At 42.5% G+C, this 16455-nt stretch overlaps 1 protein-coding gene and 1 long non-coding RNA gene across 14 annotated transcripts in view; one reads left to right on the top strand and one right to left on the bottom strand.

The window, feature by feature from the left end:
* The window catches only part of RNF220 (ring finger protein 220), a 325409-nt gene that overhangs the window by 8114 nt on the left and 300840 nt on the right, over window positions 1-16455 (bottom strand). For all 13 annotated transcript variants that reach the window (XM_081865514.1, XM_081865518.1, XM_081865517.1 and 10 more), the window contains 2 exons: window positions 5666-5774; window positions 2528-2602 (listed from right to left, as the gene is read on the bottom strand). In XM_081865514.1, the coding sequence (XP_081721640.1) occupies window positions 2528-2602; window positions 5666-5774 (184 nt within the window). The remainder of the gene's footprint in view (window positions 1-2527; window positions 2603-5665; window positions 5775-16455) is intronic.
* LOC309343752 lies at window positions 6229-15246 on the top strand. The gene is made up of 2 exons (XR_014157385.1): window positions 6229-8974; window positions 14858-15246. It is a non-coding gene; the product is annotated as an uncharacterized lncRNA (long non-coding RNA).

Genomic DNA, 16455 nt, shown 5'->3' with positions numbered 1-16455 from the left:
TATTAAATCCATTACGCCAAGGTTCCTTGCTACTCTAAAAAACCACACATACACAGTAGGCACACACAAGCGTCTCTTTTGTGCCCAAAATAAAAGGAGATACCTTAATTAGAACAATGCAGGTCAGAGAGTATGAAACACCCAGCCCAGCTGCCGCGTGCCATTAAATTCATAAAGAGGAGGAGGGAAGGGCAGCCTTAACGAGATTACACACATTGACTTTGATCAAGACACAAAAGCACTAAGGCGTTCCAGGGTTTTTATTGCTGTCTTCGGGCTACGTTTTAATGGTTACATTAGAAACATGCGAACATAGGCTGAGAGGTTTTTTAGTGAGAGCCTGCCTCGCAAAAGGCCCCGCTTTAATAAATTGCGGGCTGTAGGGAAAAGGCAAGGGCTGGGGAACAGATGAGCGGCTGCTTATTAATTACATCCCCTGCGCAATTCCCAACTCTGAACGTTGTGCTTGGTCAGTGCAGGGAACATGCACAGGCTGTGTTGGGGCACCACTCTGAACGGGTTCCTCCCATCCCAATTTTCAGCACTGTTCCCTTTTGCAAATATAGTTGTTGCAGTAAAAAAACAACAGCAGGACTGCTTTGCATGGCACTCAAATAGAAAGAAAGAAGATACAGGTGGACCTACCTGTGTCTCATTCAAGATACACACAAAGGGAATATACAGGAACAGTAATGTATGGATATTACCCAGGGGTTAGGTACATGCTCTAGCCTTGCCTCTGGAGTTTTAGTGATCCTTTTACCTTCCCTTGGAAAGAGAGGCAAGCATTTTAAGACTTGCTTCAAGAATTATTTGTAGTAGTAGAAGTAATTAATTAATTAATTTAATAATATTGATAATGATAATAATAATAATAATAATAATTTGTACACCACCCATTTGACTGGATTGCCCCAGCCACTCTGGCTGGCTTTCCAGCATATATAAAAACATAATAAAACATTAAACCTTAAAAAGCTTCCCTATACAGGGCTGCTTTCAGATGTTTCCTAAATGTTATATAATTACTCATCTCCTTAACATCTGATGGGAGGGCATTCCACAGGGTGGGCGCCACTACGAGAAGGCCCTCAGTGCTGGATCGCAGGGTCTGGGCTGAACGATGGGGGTGGAGACGCTCCTTCAGGTATACTGGGCTGAGAGCACTTAGGACTTTAAAGGTCAGCACCAACAGTTTGAATTGTGCTCGGAAAAGTACTGGGAGCCATATCTTATGAACAACAACAAAAAGGCACTCGGACTAAAACTTTGGGATGGGGAAGGGGGCAGCAGTAAGGCCACCAAGTTCCATCTAATTTAAGCGGTATGCATGCAAATATGCTTTGCTAAACAAAAGGAACAAAACCACTGAACACCTAGTTTCAGAAAGCAACTGTTGTCAGCTAATAAGATCAAGGATAGTCAGTTGGTAGCCCACAAGCTGGATCCTGTCCATTAACTGCATCTGGGTCCCAGTAGCCCTAGCAACTTCTAAATCAAGGTGTAGTAAAACATTCCTTCCAGTTTCACTTCCAAAGACAGTTAAGTTTTTTTCAAAAGCGAGACAGTAAGAGATGTATTCCACCCCAAAGCTTACAACTCTGTTTGGGTTTTGTACCCTGCTGAAAGTTACTTGAAGAAGCTGTAATATTCTGTGTGCACCTCAAATAAATTTTATTTTTTACTATTTTTGATGTGCTTTTAGGACAGCAAACGTTCACTGCTAAACAGCAGCTTGAGGGGCTCTTTAGGGAAGCATATTTGTTCCTCAGACCAGGTCCCCCTACAATATTTAACTGATGACACCTTACCATCCAAGCCTATCCAAGCTTACCATCCAAGTTAACATTACAGAAAGGTGTTGGGTGGCAAAATACATATGCAGGCTTCTGTCAGGAATATGGGGGTCCTCGAGTCTGTGAAAGTGGCACTGAGGGCATCTGCCTGTTAATCCTATTGGTTTTACAGGCAGATGCCCTCAGTGCCACTCCTCTGAATCCTGCACCTCCATAGTTATTTAGTCATACTCCTGGAGCATGCTTTCTTTCTAGTACATGACCTAAATACTCAACACTCAGTGGTGCAGTTTCTTGCATCTTCTTCAAAAGGGCTGAGAGAGGCTATAGGGATGGGTAGGTGAAGCAGGGGTGCAAAGTGAAAACCAGTGGGCTAGAGTCTCAAGGGGATACTGCCCAATGTGCAGAGCTCATTGGGATACCCTTCACATCATCCAACTTGTGATGTTGGAAATGAGGCCGAGTACCTTTCCAACCAAATCACATGCAACAAAGTTAACAAGAAGGTGTATGATCCTGCCACTAGTGTTAGAGAAGGAGGTGGGAGAATCCATACACCCTAAATTAAATTCAATTCACTGAATCCCTGGGGAAGACTCCAATCCAACTGTAACTTGAACTACGGAAAATACTACACTTGATCTTAGCCAAAAGGCTGAGAGAGCGATGGGAAAATACTTGAGGATAAGAAACAATGTATGAATCACCACCCAAGAAACTAATAGCCTCACCAGAGTCCGCAGCCAGCATTCCTCGCAGTGCACGTGCCAGCACTGGATGGAGGTCAGGGGCATCGTGTAGGAGTCCTGTGGAAAGAAAATTGAGACAGCCTCATCATATACTCAAAATTTTTGAGAAATCCCCTATTAGAGCCTGAGCTCTTGGGGCAGGATGTAGAGGACATACTGTACCAGTACACCTTCATTTTCTCATGTGATCCACACAGCATAGCTTCAGGTTCACATGCAGCTGAGAATACACTACATCTGGGGGATTAAACTTTTTAAATATTGTGCTTTAATTACTAGGCTGGTAATTAATAATAATAGTAATCATACTCCTTACACAGTGGGCTAGGCATGAAATGGAAAGCAGCATAACCTCAAAGAGTTGTGCCTCTTCTGAAAGAGGCATACCAGAATGAACCCTGAGGTCATCTTCCAAGACCCTCATCCATGTACCCTCCATAAGAGAAGTTCAGACAAAAGAAATTTTCAGTGTTAATAGAATGTTTACAGACTGCTCTACCCATCAAGGTCTGCCTGTCAGTAACTTAATATATTTCTGGTGCTAGGAAGTTTCCTCTTCACCCAGGCATATGATTGTTAATATTGTTACATTCTGCTGGTCATTTGACTTTTCAGATTTTATATCAACTAGTTGGTTGCTGTGGTCTCTGTTTTAATTCTTCTATATTTTTATATTGCTTGTATTTTATACTGCAAATTGCCTCAAGGTTGTTTTTAGAAGGCCTCACCTAAGAAGGTGTAAGAAATAATAACAGTACAGTGGTACCTCTACTTACGAGCACCTCTGGTTACGTATCTTTTGGAATACGCACGGGGCAAACGCAGAAGTATTTTTCTGGGTTTCGTCACATGCGCATGTGCAGAAGTGCTCTACCGCACCACACGCATGCACAGAACAGGCACCTCCGGTTGTGTAAACCTCAGGATCCGACCGGAGCTCCGGAACGGATCCTGTCTGCAACTGAGGGTACCACTGTATTGTTATTAATAATCCAACTGCAATGTAGCACAATGTTTACTTGTAGATGGAAACAAAACAAGCTGTTATAGTAATCACCTCTTGCTCCACAAATGGGAACAACAATGGAATAAAAATCAACAGGTTTATGACAGCTGCTTGCCCGAAACAGCATCAATCCTTATTTTGAATATCCTGATTTTACAGTAAGACTTGCCAAGTATCTCTTATGATAGCTAATTATTGTATGATTATTCTTTTCACAACAGAAAAGAGGCACTTCACTCTGTTACTCTGTCGTTTGAGTTTCTTTCCTAGCACCCACAGTTTATTTCAGTTGTTTTCATAACCAAAGAAAACTAAAACATTAAATCTAAGGACTTGTACAAGAATTGCTATTATTTTATTTATTTTTGTAGTAATGGAAGCAACCTTCCCATTGATGCTATGCAGATGTGAGCCCTAGTCCTGCAGCAATAGTGTGACAACTGTACAAATGTAATATTGCAGGGGGATGAGGAGGAAGGAAAGATAAGCTGTTGCAGGAAGAAAAGCCTTTCCCAATAAATAGTATGGACAGGAGAAATGTTCATTCTTCAGCGAATATTGTAAGCTGAATTGGAGGTCACTGCTAAAAAGGAGGAGAGCAAGTTTTCCATTTTTCTTATTTTAAGAAAATACAGTTTTATAAATATCTATATCCTTTCTATCCCAAATGATCTGCAAGTAATTTTGACTTTTATTTTATTTTATTTTATTTTATTTTATTGGGGGTGGGGGACACAAAAGTATATTAAAACTATGCAATTACAGTGCCAGTAGCAGTACTCTTTTAGAGCAGTGGTGGCAATGGAATTGACGGAAAGGACTGGCAGAATCCGAAACCAGGGAGAGGAGTTGATGGAAGAAGATTGAAAAATTTAAAGTTTATATATAGAAATATTGCAAAATTAATGAGCGATAGATAATTGGTGGATTGATATTTTACGGATTTAGCAGAAATGTTATTTGGAGGAAATTTAAAGACTATTTACAGAAACATTGTAAAATTAATATCTGTTAGAAGGATGTTGGAATAATATTATATGATTTTAGCAGGAATGATATAAAGGATTTGGGAATAACTGACTGTTAATTGGTGAAAGGAGGATAAGTAAAGTTACATTATATTAAGACAATTTACAGGACAAAAATTTTAAAAGAGGGAAAGGATTTGCTGAAATGGATAATTGACCTAGAATACAAAAAAGGGAGGTGGGAGGAGGTCAAGGAAATAAGCTAATGAAAGATTAGTAATGAGGAGATTTGATGCATTTTTGTGTGTGTTTTTGTTTTTGTTTAACGGGTTCTATTTCTCTGGTTTTTTTTTGTTTTTTTTATATTGTGATGTGTTGTTTGGTTTTTGTTTAATGTGGCATTTTTTACTTTTTCTTTCTGTAATTTTTGAAACTTTAATAAATATTATTTTTTTTAAAAAAATAGAGCAGTGATGGCAAACCTTTGGAGTGTTGGACTCCAAGTCCCATCATCTCCAGCCAATTTAGGATGATATGGGTTGCAGTCCTGCAACATATAGAAGGCTACCAATTCCCCATCCCTGCTTTAAAAGGGCCGAAAAGGGAATCATATTCAAAATTTAACAGGAGAAACACGCACACTTACCAGTATCTACCTGACAAGTGATACCATTATTCCTTTTTTTGGGGGGAGGGGAGCTTGGAGGGGCTTAAATAGAGACACAATTTGAAGGAAAGATACCAGCATCCCTGCAACCAGAGATGTAAAAAGTTACAGACACCAAGCCACTAGAGGGCGCTTCAGCACTTTAGTAAGTGAATCATAAGAGCCAAGGCACTCCTCATCAGGATGTAGTAGACAATCAACAACTTTGAAAGAGTTTGGCTAATAGGCCGTATTCTAACCCTACAGTATATGCAGGGAGACAGGAACATGGACACGGAGATCTGCAGGGTCCAATATGTCGCCCACACCACAGCAGCACACATTGAAACATATTCCCGAGCTGTGCCGTTTTCATGCAGAATCGAGGGACAAAAGACAAGGTTTTAGTTTCTCCACACCAGTTGTGCCACCTTCCTATAGGGCAGGCAGAGGTACAGAGTCATTTTCTTATTCATGACCACAACTGGCAAGCTACTCACCATGCAAATGAGACATTTATAGCGGTCCCCACGGGAAAGCTGCCTTTCTAATTCGCGGACACGAGCCTTTAGCGCCTCAAACGTTGTCACTGCTGAGTCTTCTGTAATCCTAAAATAGATGAGAAAGTCAGGGCTGGCTGAATTCTTAAGAGGGGAAAAAAATCACTGATTTCCTATGTGCCAAATGTTGTAGAGCAAAGCCACATGATGGCAGCTTGCATGTTGGTTCCTGGTAAAAGTAACTCAAGAAATAGAATCAAAGCAGCAGAGACTGCCTGAGGCTTGAGAATCAACTTTAGCCACCAGGTTTAAGAACAAAGGTCAAGGAGCAGGGTACAGAATACACGAACCCGGTCCTAGTGGATCAATGCCATATAGTATTTCCAGAGGAGGTGAGAGAGCATGCATGATCACAAACTAATTCGTTCTGGAGGTCCGTTCTTAACCTGAAACTGTTCTTAACCTGAGGTACCACTTTAGCTAATGGGGCCCCCTGCTGCCGCTTCTCATCCTGAAGCAAATTTCTTAACCCAAGGTACTATTTCTGGGTTAGCGGAGTCTGTAACCCGAGGTACCACTGTATTGAAATTGTGTTGGTCCCTTTTCCAAGAGGACCAAGCAAGATGATGCCAAATTAACATAAATGAGGGGGACGGGCACATCTGAAAGTGTAGTGTTGCGCAAGGGCTGCAACATACCCATGCAATAGAAAAAAAGCTGAGGGAAAGCAGCAAGATCCCAGATGCCCCCATGAAACTTGAACACTGGAATGTTCTAGCTAAAGGGACGTAGCTGTAACAAGAAGTTTTAATTTGCGCCACTTGGCTATTAGCATTAAAATCACTGCCACATTTTGACAATGGATAAAAAAAGCAACCAATATATTATATCAGTAACTGCAAACCTTGCAGAGATCAAGAAGCATCCAAACCCAAATATAGCAATTAGAATGAAGGAAACGAAATAAACCGGATAAATTGATATTTATGCCACACAAAACAATTATGTTTCTTTAGTCTAGCATTTCATTTTCTCTCTCCTCAAAACAGCCACTGCCCTGTCAACCAGGGAATATTATAAATCAAGTTATGACAGAGAGCCAAGCAACCACAGATTACTCTGTTACATGAGTACACAGCCTAAGAAGTACAAATACCCATTCTGGTGGGAACTAACTGCAAGGCTTGGGCACAGACTCCAGGAGAAACCAACCAACCTCTATAGCAAAACAGGATCCTTATCTTAGATACTAACAGAAAACTCATAGTCCATGTGTGGATTCAAAGTGCAGACAAAATGGCAGTAGAGGTAGGCATCAGAAGACTTGGGAAACCCCAAGGTTTGCTGAGGGAGAAAAACGTAAACCTGAGAAACAAAGTGGAAACCTTGGAAGAACAACCCAATGATGATGGCGTATGACCGGTGCACCTGGCATGGCTGACCAACTGTGTGAGTGGGTGGGGGTGTTGGGAAGATGGGAGAAGCAGAACAGAGTATCCTAGAAAATTGTGTGGTTGGCTGGAAAGCTGGAACCCTGAACAGGAGCACTCCACACTGCAACATTTTGTTGCAGATACCAATTGTTCCATTCTGTTTGCTACTTTAACAAATGTAGCTCTCAGTACCAGAATAGGGTGGGCCAGGGGTCCTCAACCTTTTCCAGCAGGGGGCCGGTCCACTGTCCCTCAGACCTTGTGGGGGGCCAGACTATATTTTTTGGGGGGGTGGGAAATGAACGAGGGACGATGAGTGGCACACGAAAAGACTCCAGAGAGGGGCTGCGTTAAATGGTGGATGCTCGAGAGGGGTGTTCAGCCAACTGCGACTCCTGTGTCTTGTGAGCAGTGGTGGTGGGAAGATGAATGGCACATGAAAGGCATCCGGAGAGGGGCTACCACCAACAAAGCCCAGACCCCTTCCTCCTCTAGGCAGGGTGGGGAGAAGCCAGGAGGGAGGGAGGAGGTGCCACCGCCACCATGTGAGGGAGAGAGGGGGAAAGAACACACGCTGGCAACCCACGTAGCGATTTCTGGACCATCCGCGGGCTGGATTTAGAAGACAATTGGGCCTGATCTGACCCACAGGCCTTAGTTTGCCGACCCATGGGGTAGGCTAAACCATGAATTGAAGTATCAAGAGCAAAGACATCTAGCAGGAACAATACTATAACATAGCTTAGGCCAGCTCACCTCTCCAGCAATCTAAGTAAGATGCCTGAAACCAATGTTATTTGGTGATGGTGATGGTGATGGTGATGATACTTGTATACTGCTTCATCCGAGGATAACAGGGTGGTTTACCATATAAAAGCACAAGAATACATACCATAGTAACAAACAAAAACAATTACCCCTCCACCCAGTTTAAAAGGCTGTAGATTATTTAATTAGCCAAAGGTCTGGAAGAAGAGGAATGTTCATGCTTGGCACCTAAAGATACGTAATGAAGGTGCCAGGTCAGGCTCCCTGTGGAGAGCATTCCACAAGTGGGGAGCCACTAAAGAAATGAGCAACTGAAAGCCAGGTGAGTTGGGCAGCAACTCCAATCATAAGAAACCACACTACCAACCAACAGGAATTAGACCTTGGTCAGGAAAAGGCAGGCAATGACATGAAATGGTTTGTTTATAGGAGTCTAATGGGCTTCCCCTCGCTGGACAGTTTGTGAAAGTCTCTCAGATGATCATCCCTGTCCAGTGATAAACGAATGAATCAGAGAAGGAGGCAGAATAGAGGCATAAGCAACAACACTCAGTGCTTGCCCAATACAATGGTCAATCAATAGTGAGGCTGTAGATCAGGGTGTTAGTTAGCTGGAAAATTACTGCATTGCCGCATGCGTCACGCTGGAGGGATCCTGGACAATCAATGAGGGAGGTATTGATTTAGTTATTATCACTTCATATGCTCCAGACATTGTTAAATATACATTTATTAACAAAGCTGAGAAGGGGACATAGAGTAAGCCTGAACAAGTACAAGCTCTACTCCAGCTCAGCCAGCACACCAAAGTCCACATAGCTGCTCCAGCATGGAAGGTTCAGTCAGGCTTTAACATGGCAGAATAAGTAACTGGCTTCAGAAAGAGACTATCCCTTAATGAAGGTGCAGGAATGGCCAGTTAATGAATTCAAAGTAATGCTGCCAGCTTTTTTTATCATATTCAGAAGTGTTTTATTCCTTTATCACAGGGGTGGGAAACCCCCCGCCTGGGAACCCTCTCTAGGCCACAGCCCTCACCACCCCTGCTGGCTGGAATTCGTCCATGAACTCTGATTATGCCTCTTGCTTGCCTGGATGGAGGACAGAGGTAGTTGTGAGAGTTTGTGTAGAAATTAGCCTACTGTACACACCCCAGGAAGATTGCCTGGAAGGGAATCTGGGCCTCTGGCAGAAGAAGTTGGAAAAGAGAGGGCAGAAACAGGCAGGGCTTTGTGAGGGGAGACTGAAGACTCCAAGAACAGAGAGACACCAAAATGGAAAGGAAGGAAACTTAAAACCTATCGAAGTAAATATATCAAACTTTTAGCCTGTGAGAATTGTCTCACACCAGAAGTTGGAATTGAATCAAATGAGGAATGTCAAGCACTAGAGCAGAATCATAGGATAAAATATCTCCACCCCACTCCCAAGGACGACGCAACAGGCTGTTTACCTTATTCTGCCTTGGTGTGCCACTGGGAGAAAAACAATACATAAAATAACCAAAAGGGAAAGTTTTCCTACTTCCACAAATCTGCAGGTCAAGCAACTCAGAAAGGGCCATGACCACAGTGCCCCTCTAATTATTATTTGGGTCTGATATGAGCACAAGTGTGTGTGTGTGTGTGTGTGTGTGCGCGCGCGCGCGCGTGTACGTGTACTGTCTCATTGTTGTAGTCTTCTTCCCAGTTTTGCTTCAAAAAATTCCCTTCCCATCTTCCCTCTCCGGTTTATTTCAACAGAATACAAATTTCCTTCCTCTTCATAAATAGTCACACTGTACATAACATTCCATAAATTTTATAGCCCTGCTGTTTATATGTCCCTTGTAAAACACATTTAGAACTGATTATATCCAACACCAATAAAACTTCATAGGCTACTTCCAACACCTGAAATCTTGGACCTTTCGCTCTTTTCACAGTCATTTATTTTGGTGTTCAGGAGTCTGAGAATTCAGACAAAATTCAGGTTTTCTCATACAACCCACAGGCTCTTGTTCTTTCTAGCGGCGAGAAATAGATGCTAAGATACAGGACTGTTTCCTGGAACTTTATGTTAAATAAAAGATAAGCATCCAAAGCAACCCTCCGCCAAAAGAGAGTATTGTTCACAATAAAATTATGAGATGATGAACTGCTTTTGAGCAGAGATGCACAATAGATTGTCATTTCCAGAATAAGTGGGGGCATAAACCTGTGAGAGAAAAATCAGTCAACCTGTAATGCAACACTAAGGGACAGTACATCCATGTGGGAAAGTGGCATACAAAATTAATGTAGTAGTAGCAATAATTAGTAAACTACTGACACACACTACTAGATGTCACTACAGCTGAATCACATGCACACATAGCTGGCAACTTTCCCCCCCTTTTAAGGGAAATTCTGAATAGGATTCCACGGAAGAAAAGGGAAAAGTTGACAGCTATGCATGCACAAGGACAAATGTGCTAGAAAATATGCCTGGTGGAGAATTGGTAAAAACTATTTCCAGAGGAGTAATATCGTTAGTCTGCTGCAACAAAAAGTCAGGGCAGGATCCACCTAAGGAGCCCTGTCACAGAAGGGCTTCCGCTTGTGCAGTATCTTCATCCCCCCACCATAAAAAATTGGCTGGAAGGTGGTTCAGGAGAACCTCCAGAACTGTGCACAGGGGCACAACCCTACTTCCTCCGCAATACTTTCATTTCTTTACTGGCTGGGCTTGTAACTATTTGTGTTGAAAAGTGCCTGGGTTTTTCATTTTGATCCCTCAGATTTGCACAAAATCAGAAAACTGCACCATGCAAAGGAAATTGGCAACTTGCCCCAATCATTTCATGTAAGCCAAGCCAAGCAGTCATGTATTTCCCAAAAAGTATTCAAAAGCACATAGGTAATTAAGGTGTCTCTCTGGGAAATGTGACAAGGGCTCTTATGTCTCCCTTCAAAGGAGAGGGGAGAATTTTTAAAAGCTGGGCTGCTCCAGGTTGTTTCTCTCCTCCCTCTATCTGGGATCAAAGTCAAATCTTCATCAGGACCACTCAGTGAAGCAAAACATCCTCACTGCCTACTCATAAGTGGCATAAGTGATCCCAAGATTTAACCATTAACTGGACACCTCCATTTCCCCTTTTTTCTGGAGTGATCAACAACCCCAAAAGGGTGTGTCTGCAGCAGCATTACCAGGTACTTGGAGACCAAGAAGAACCTACTCCTCCTTTACTTGCACCACCAAAGCACATTAAACATTTCTACATCATTTACACTGACAAGCAGTCTGAAAAGTGTGTGCTAAGAATTTAAAATTGCCTTAATTTCTTTTCCAGCATGTTAGGGTGACTCAGCAACTTAGGCTTTTATATATATTAATTTTTTTCTTTTAATCCCTCAGTTTTCCACAAAACAAGCAAACAAGGTGCAAGTGCACACATGCCCTCTTGGTACTTAACTGGAATAACAGAATCAACAAACTGGAAGGCAGTGGCAAACACAAACGAGAATGCGTACTGGTATGAATGAGAAAGACTAAAATTTCTCCTTACATACAAATTAAAATAGGTGTGGATTACTCCAGTCTAATTCAAAAGGGGGAAAGTGGATTAACAGCTAAATTATCGAATTGAGGTGAAATGACAAAATGCCCAATTATTTTCTTACAATAAAGGAGCTGGCTTCCTGAAATGTCTTCAGTTATGTATCTTTTTAGATGAACCTCTCTGAAAAAGGCTGACTTGGAATTCTGTGCAGGAATGCTGCCTCTATTGAGGAATTGGCAGGGATGCTAATATATTGTTCTCCAAGAGGAGTGTCCTCCCATCTTGATAATTGTGCATTCCTGTAGTACAATTAAGGATGCTGTTCACCTGTACTTTCAGTGGGTGACTTAGTTTGGCAACATGCCCTAGCTCCTGGTTGCCAAGTTATGAATAATGTAGTGTTCTGTGGCCTAATTTCCATGTTCTAAGCTGAAAATTTGGAAGAAGCTGCATGCAAGGGTGCGCGTCTGCAAAGCAGAGGCCCTCTGCGTCACAAGTGCCTCTATTTTATACTTGCTTGCACAATTTGTTAATGCCACCAGCTGCTTGCCAAGTTTGGAGTTCTGTTAACTAATTTAATCTTCATGCAAAGCAAACATGTTGCGTTGCTCTACTCCGTAGAGGAATTATTCTTCTTACACTTGCATGCTCTATCACAGTGGCATGGAGGGGAAGCTTACTGCCACAAGAAGGCATTCTAAGCTACATTTAGCTAGGACCTGGTAACGATTCCCCAAAGATTTTCCCTACAGAAGAATTCATTATGCTGCTTTCACGCCCCCCATCCCTTCACTGACATGGAGCCCAAAATGTCTCTGCAGAACCAGAGAGTGAGTTCGGGAGTTGGCACTTGGCCTTCTCTGCCTCCGGGACTCACGTGCCTGGCCCCATCAAACTGCAGACAGATGGCACCAACAATCAATGAAAGCAGTAAGAAGTTTCCGAGTCAGCACGATTAGAAGAATCAGCAGGGATGTGGAGATCTGTTAGCCACCGAGAAGGATTTTTGTTAATTTATTTCAGGAGGAGGGTACCGAAAGACTAAGCTTGCACTGAAGTTCTTATGCATAATCCGGGCAATCATGCATCTACAAGATAGTTGGCAAACAACTAACTCTAAATTTGATAAGCAGCTGGTGACCAGAAGTGCCTGTTCCACTTTGTGTGCGTGTTGCTTCATAGGAACTCTGTAACTGTGTTCTTCCCTACTTTAAAAACAAAAAAAGAAGGGTAGAGACATGCATTGAATAACTTGAAATCATTCACAGAACTAAATAACTGAACAAATGTAAGTAAAAATGTTCATAAAATGGGCAGGCATTACCGCAGGAGGAAAGGGCAGTGTTGCTGGTGTCTATCACCTTGAAAAACAATTGAACTCTTACATAAACTTCTGCATTTCAGTGCTACACGATGGGAACATTTGTTCTCTAGTAAATTAAAATCTAAAGAAAAAAGGCCACAAAATAACAGGAATGAAGGATAAGGACTTGTGCTGTTCACCATCAGCAATTATCAAGGGTATTTTATATTTGAAGCACTAGCGGTGCAGAAAAAACGACTACATATTTTCATTGAATGATGAAGAAATGCAATTTCCCAACAAGAGAAGTACTACTTTGAGGAAATGCATCTAAATCCTGCACAACGGCTTAATTTTTTTGCACAAAGACCCATATCAGAAAAGACATCAACTTGCTCTCCTGACAGCTACCTCTCAGGAAGAAGGAAGGCTGCCACCAGGCTGCTGTATTATTGCTATGTTGAGAGTTGTGCATGGAAGCAGACAACACCCAGATAATCAACAAAAGCCTTTCTATTAAGGTGAAGCTTGTGGGGTCTCAAGGCCCTAGCTTTTATGCTCTTATTATTCTCAAATATGAACCACTGAAAGGGAGAAGATTTGAGCAAAACTCCAGTAACCACCTTATACCAAGCTATAGTTGGATGTGCAAGGCAGAGATGAATGGTTCAGATTTCAATGTCCTGAAAATTTGAGATTTCTGCAAAAAACAGCACACTTCTACCCCTTAGGAAGCTGCCTTTTAATAGGAGGGGGGCAAAATATAGTAAAACTAAGGCCACATTAATTTTGGTGACAGTAACAGACACACAAACATTTTTTTGGGGGGGGGGATGTGAAACATGAGACATGTTTCACCCACATTAGCCAGTGTGAATTTACATGGTAAAAATATTAATTTACAATGCTTCACTAAAAAAACCACAACTCTGCATGTTTTGCTTCATCACATTTATCCTCAAATGGGAAGAGAATGGGCAGCTACAACACAAAAGATCAGAATGGAACAGGACTCCACCAGTTTGATCTTTTCCTCCCTTAATTTGAGCTGTTCTTGGGCTGCAATAGTGCTGCATCTGGCTGTAACATTAACTAAATCATAGATTAGTGGTATGTGAACAAGCCTCAGGTTTATGAGTTCCCCCTTCTCCACATTCCTTTTCTGGCCTGGCTGCAAGGAGCAATTTGGAAGCCTCGACTTCCTTTTTATCCAAACTGTTATTATTTGCCCAAACAAGCCAAGATAAAATCTTAGTTTCTGATCCTCACCTGTTTGGACAAACCCCTGCTTAAATCAGGTGGAACCTCAGTCCCAAGGGCCAAATGTAGCCCTCCAGGCATATTTACCCGGCTCTCAGGAGTTTCCCCCAAGGCCACATCCCTTACCAGCTGTGCTCTCACCCTCCTCGAGTGCTTCTGCCTGGGTGGAATGTGCTCTTACTTGCTTACCTGGATAGAGGGGTGTCTGTGGTGTGTATAGAAACCTCAGACTTCCATGCAGTAGGAATGTCGCCTACTGTACAAAAGTAAGGGATGCAGCTATTACTCTGCCCACTTTTGCTTCTGGCCCTGCCCACTCACTTTTGGGGAAAGTGTTCTCACCCCCAGGTTTAAACTGCTGTGCTAGAAGGGAGCAGAGTTCTGCAGACTTCTGAGCCAGGATATAGGAATAGATATCATACAATGCAAGGAAAGCACATGTGATTCATGCAGCTCAGAGCTTCTTTTTTATACTGTTCATTCTGTCTCTTGGGTACCACTTTCTGCTGTCAGATATGCAATCTGTCCCTGTACTGGCATGGAAGGCTGTCACAGGAAACAGCAACTTATATGGCCAAGATTCAGAATTGAGTCCATCATCTTAAGTTACGCTGTGGTCATGTACAACACACAAATCCTATACTGAAGCATACAAATCATTTTTAGGTGCTGTATACACTTGATGGAATACTTGCCCCAAAGAGCTTATTATAAACTTTACCAAGGAACAAAACTATGATGCAAGTTATGATGACTAATTTGTTACTAGTTGTTGTTTAGAGGCAATGGCCGATTTTAGGGACAGGTTTTAGTTCCTGTATGACACAGCTCAAGCTTCCCAAGGCGTAATTTAGTTCTTCAGGGGAAACTAGTTGTATTTTCTAACCTCTGGTTTCCCTTACCTGTAGGCTAACTCCAGTATTTCACAGAGAATCATCATCCATCTAACTGAAATACTCTCCAACGGCCCATCAGCCTTGCCTTCTCTTTGAAATAGCCCAGCTGAGCACTGCACAGACTGTGATTTTTCCCCCTTCTAAGATGTCTTACTCACTCCATAAGCTCAAGACTGACAGTCGAATTTCACACTGTGATAGCCCCCCATCGATTTTTCACTTGCAGGGAGCAACTCTACAAATTAAAGTTAACAGCATTGTTGAAACTTTGAAATAACTGAGGGGGGAAAATGGGATCGAAAAGATACCTGAACACCAGGGGTTCAATGTGTTTGGGGGAGAGGGAGGAAAATCCAAAGGTGAAGGGCATTTCCAGACAATTAAAACCTTTTGAAAGGGAATTCCTTTGAATAAATGAAATCATATCAAAAGATCCACAAAATGTAAAGGTATTGCTGTAGGGGAGGTGGACTGATAGGCAGCATTGCAAAAATACATGAAGACTCTTGTACTTTGAGCAATACAATTATGGAATGTACAATGCCTGAAAATAACAATAGAATAAGAGTAAAATACACCTCAAGTCCACAAAACGTGGGTTGGGAGTGGAATGCCACTTGCCACTAGCAGCGTCATACAGTCTACAGTGGTGCCTCGCAAGACGAAAAGAATCCGTTCCGCGATTCTCTTCGTCTAGCGGTTTTTTCGTCTTGCGAAGCAACCCTATTAGCGGCTTAGCAGATTAGTGCTATTAGCGGCTTAGCGGCTATTAGCGGCTTAGAAAAAGGGAGAAAAAAGCGAAAAAAATCGCAAGACTCGCAAGACGTTTTCGTCTTGCGAAGCAAGCCCATAGGGAAATTCGTCTTGCGAAGCGGCTCGAAAAACGGAAAACCCTTTCGTCTAGCAGGTCTTTCGTCTTGCGAGGAATTCGTCTTGCGGGGCACCACTGTACTCTATTTTTAAATCCTGTGCACCTGTTTGCATTCTCAACCAACTGCTGGAACCTCTACTCTGGCCATAGTCCATCTAAACCCTAAATGTTCACAATACAATCAACTTCAGTAAGTACTATGGAACATGCACAGAGCGACATTAGACCCCACAGAAATTATGATTACAGCAGTGGTCTCCAGGAGTAGAGATGCCAGTGAAATCCATAGCTCTGGAACTCCTATGGTTTGAATCTGACCAAAGAAGAAGTGAGCCTTAGGAGACTTGAATTATTCTCAAACTCACTAGAATCCAAGCTAAAGAATTCTCAGTTTATTCCTTCCACCCATTCCTCTGTACAATCCAGTCACCCACTTCCCCTTTAAATCTACTTATTGCTTGGGCCAGCAGGAAGTATTCCAGCTGCAGGGTGAGGGAAGGGTGGCGCTCTCCAGTGCTTCATGCTGCAAATGACCCTGGTGCAAGGGTGAGAACCTTTTTCAGCCTGAGGGCCGCATCCCTTCTGGGAAACCTTCTGGGGGCCACATGCCAGTGGTAGGCAGGATCAGAGACAAAAGTGAGTGAAGGAACAAATGTACATTTTACCAATGTGCAGCAGTTTAGTTTCTAAACTCCCTCACTTTCTCCTCTATCCCCCATCCAGACAAGCATGAGTTCAA

The sequence above is a fragment of the Podarcis erhardii genome (genome assembly GCF_964252035.2).
Source record: "Podarcis erhardii genome assembly, chromosome: 6".
NCBI classification, from domain to species: Eukaryota; Metazoa; Chordata; class Lepidosauria; order Squamata; family Lacertidae; genus Podarcis; species Podarcis erhardii.
Note: the sequence above shows the minus strand (reverse complement) of the source record. Positions and strands in the feature narration are given on the sequence as shown.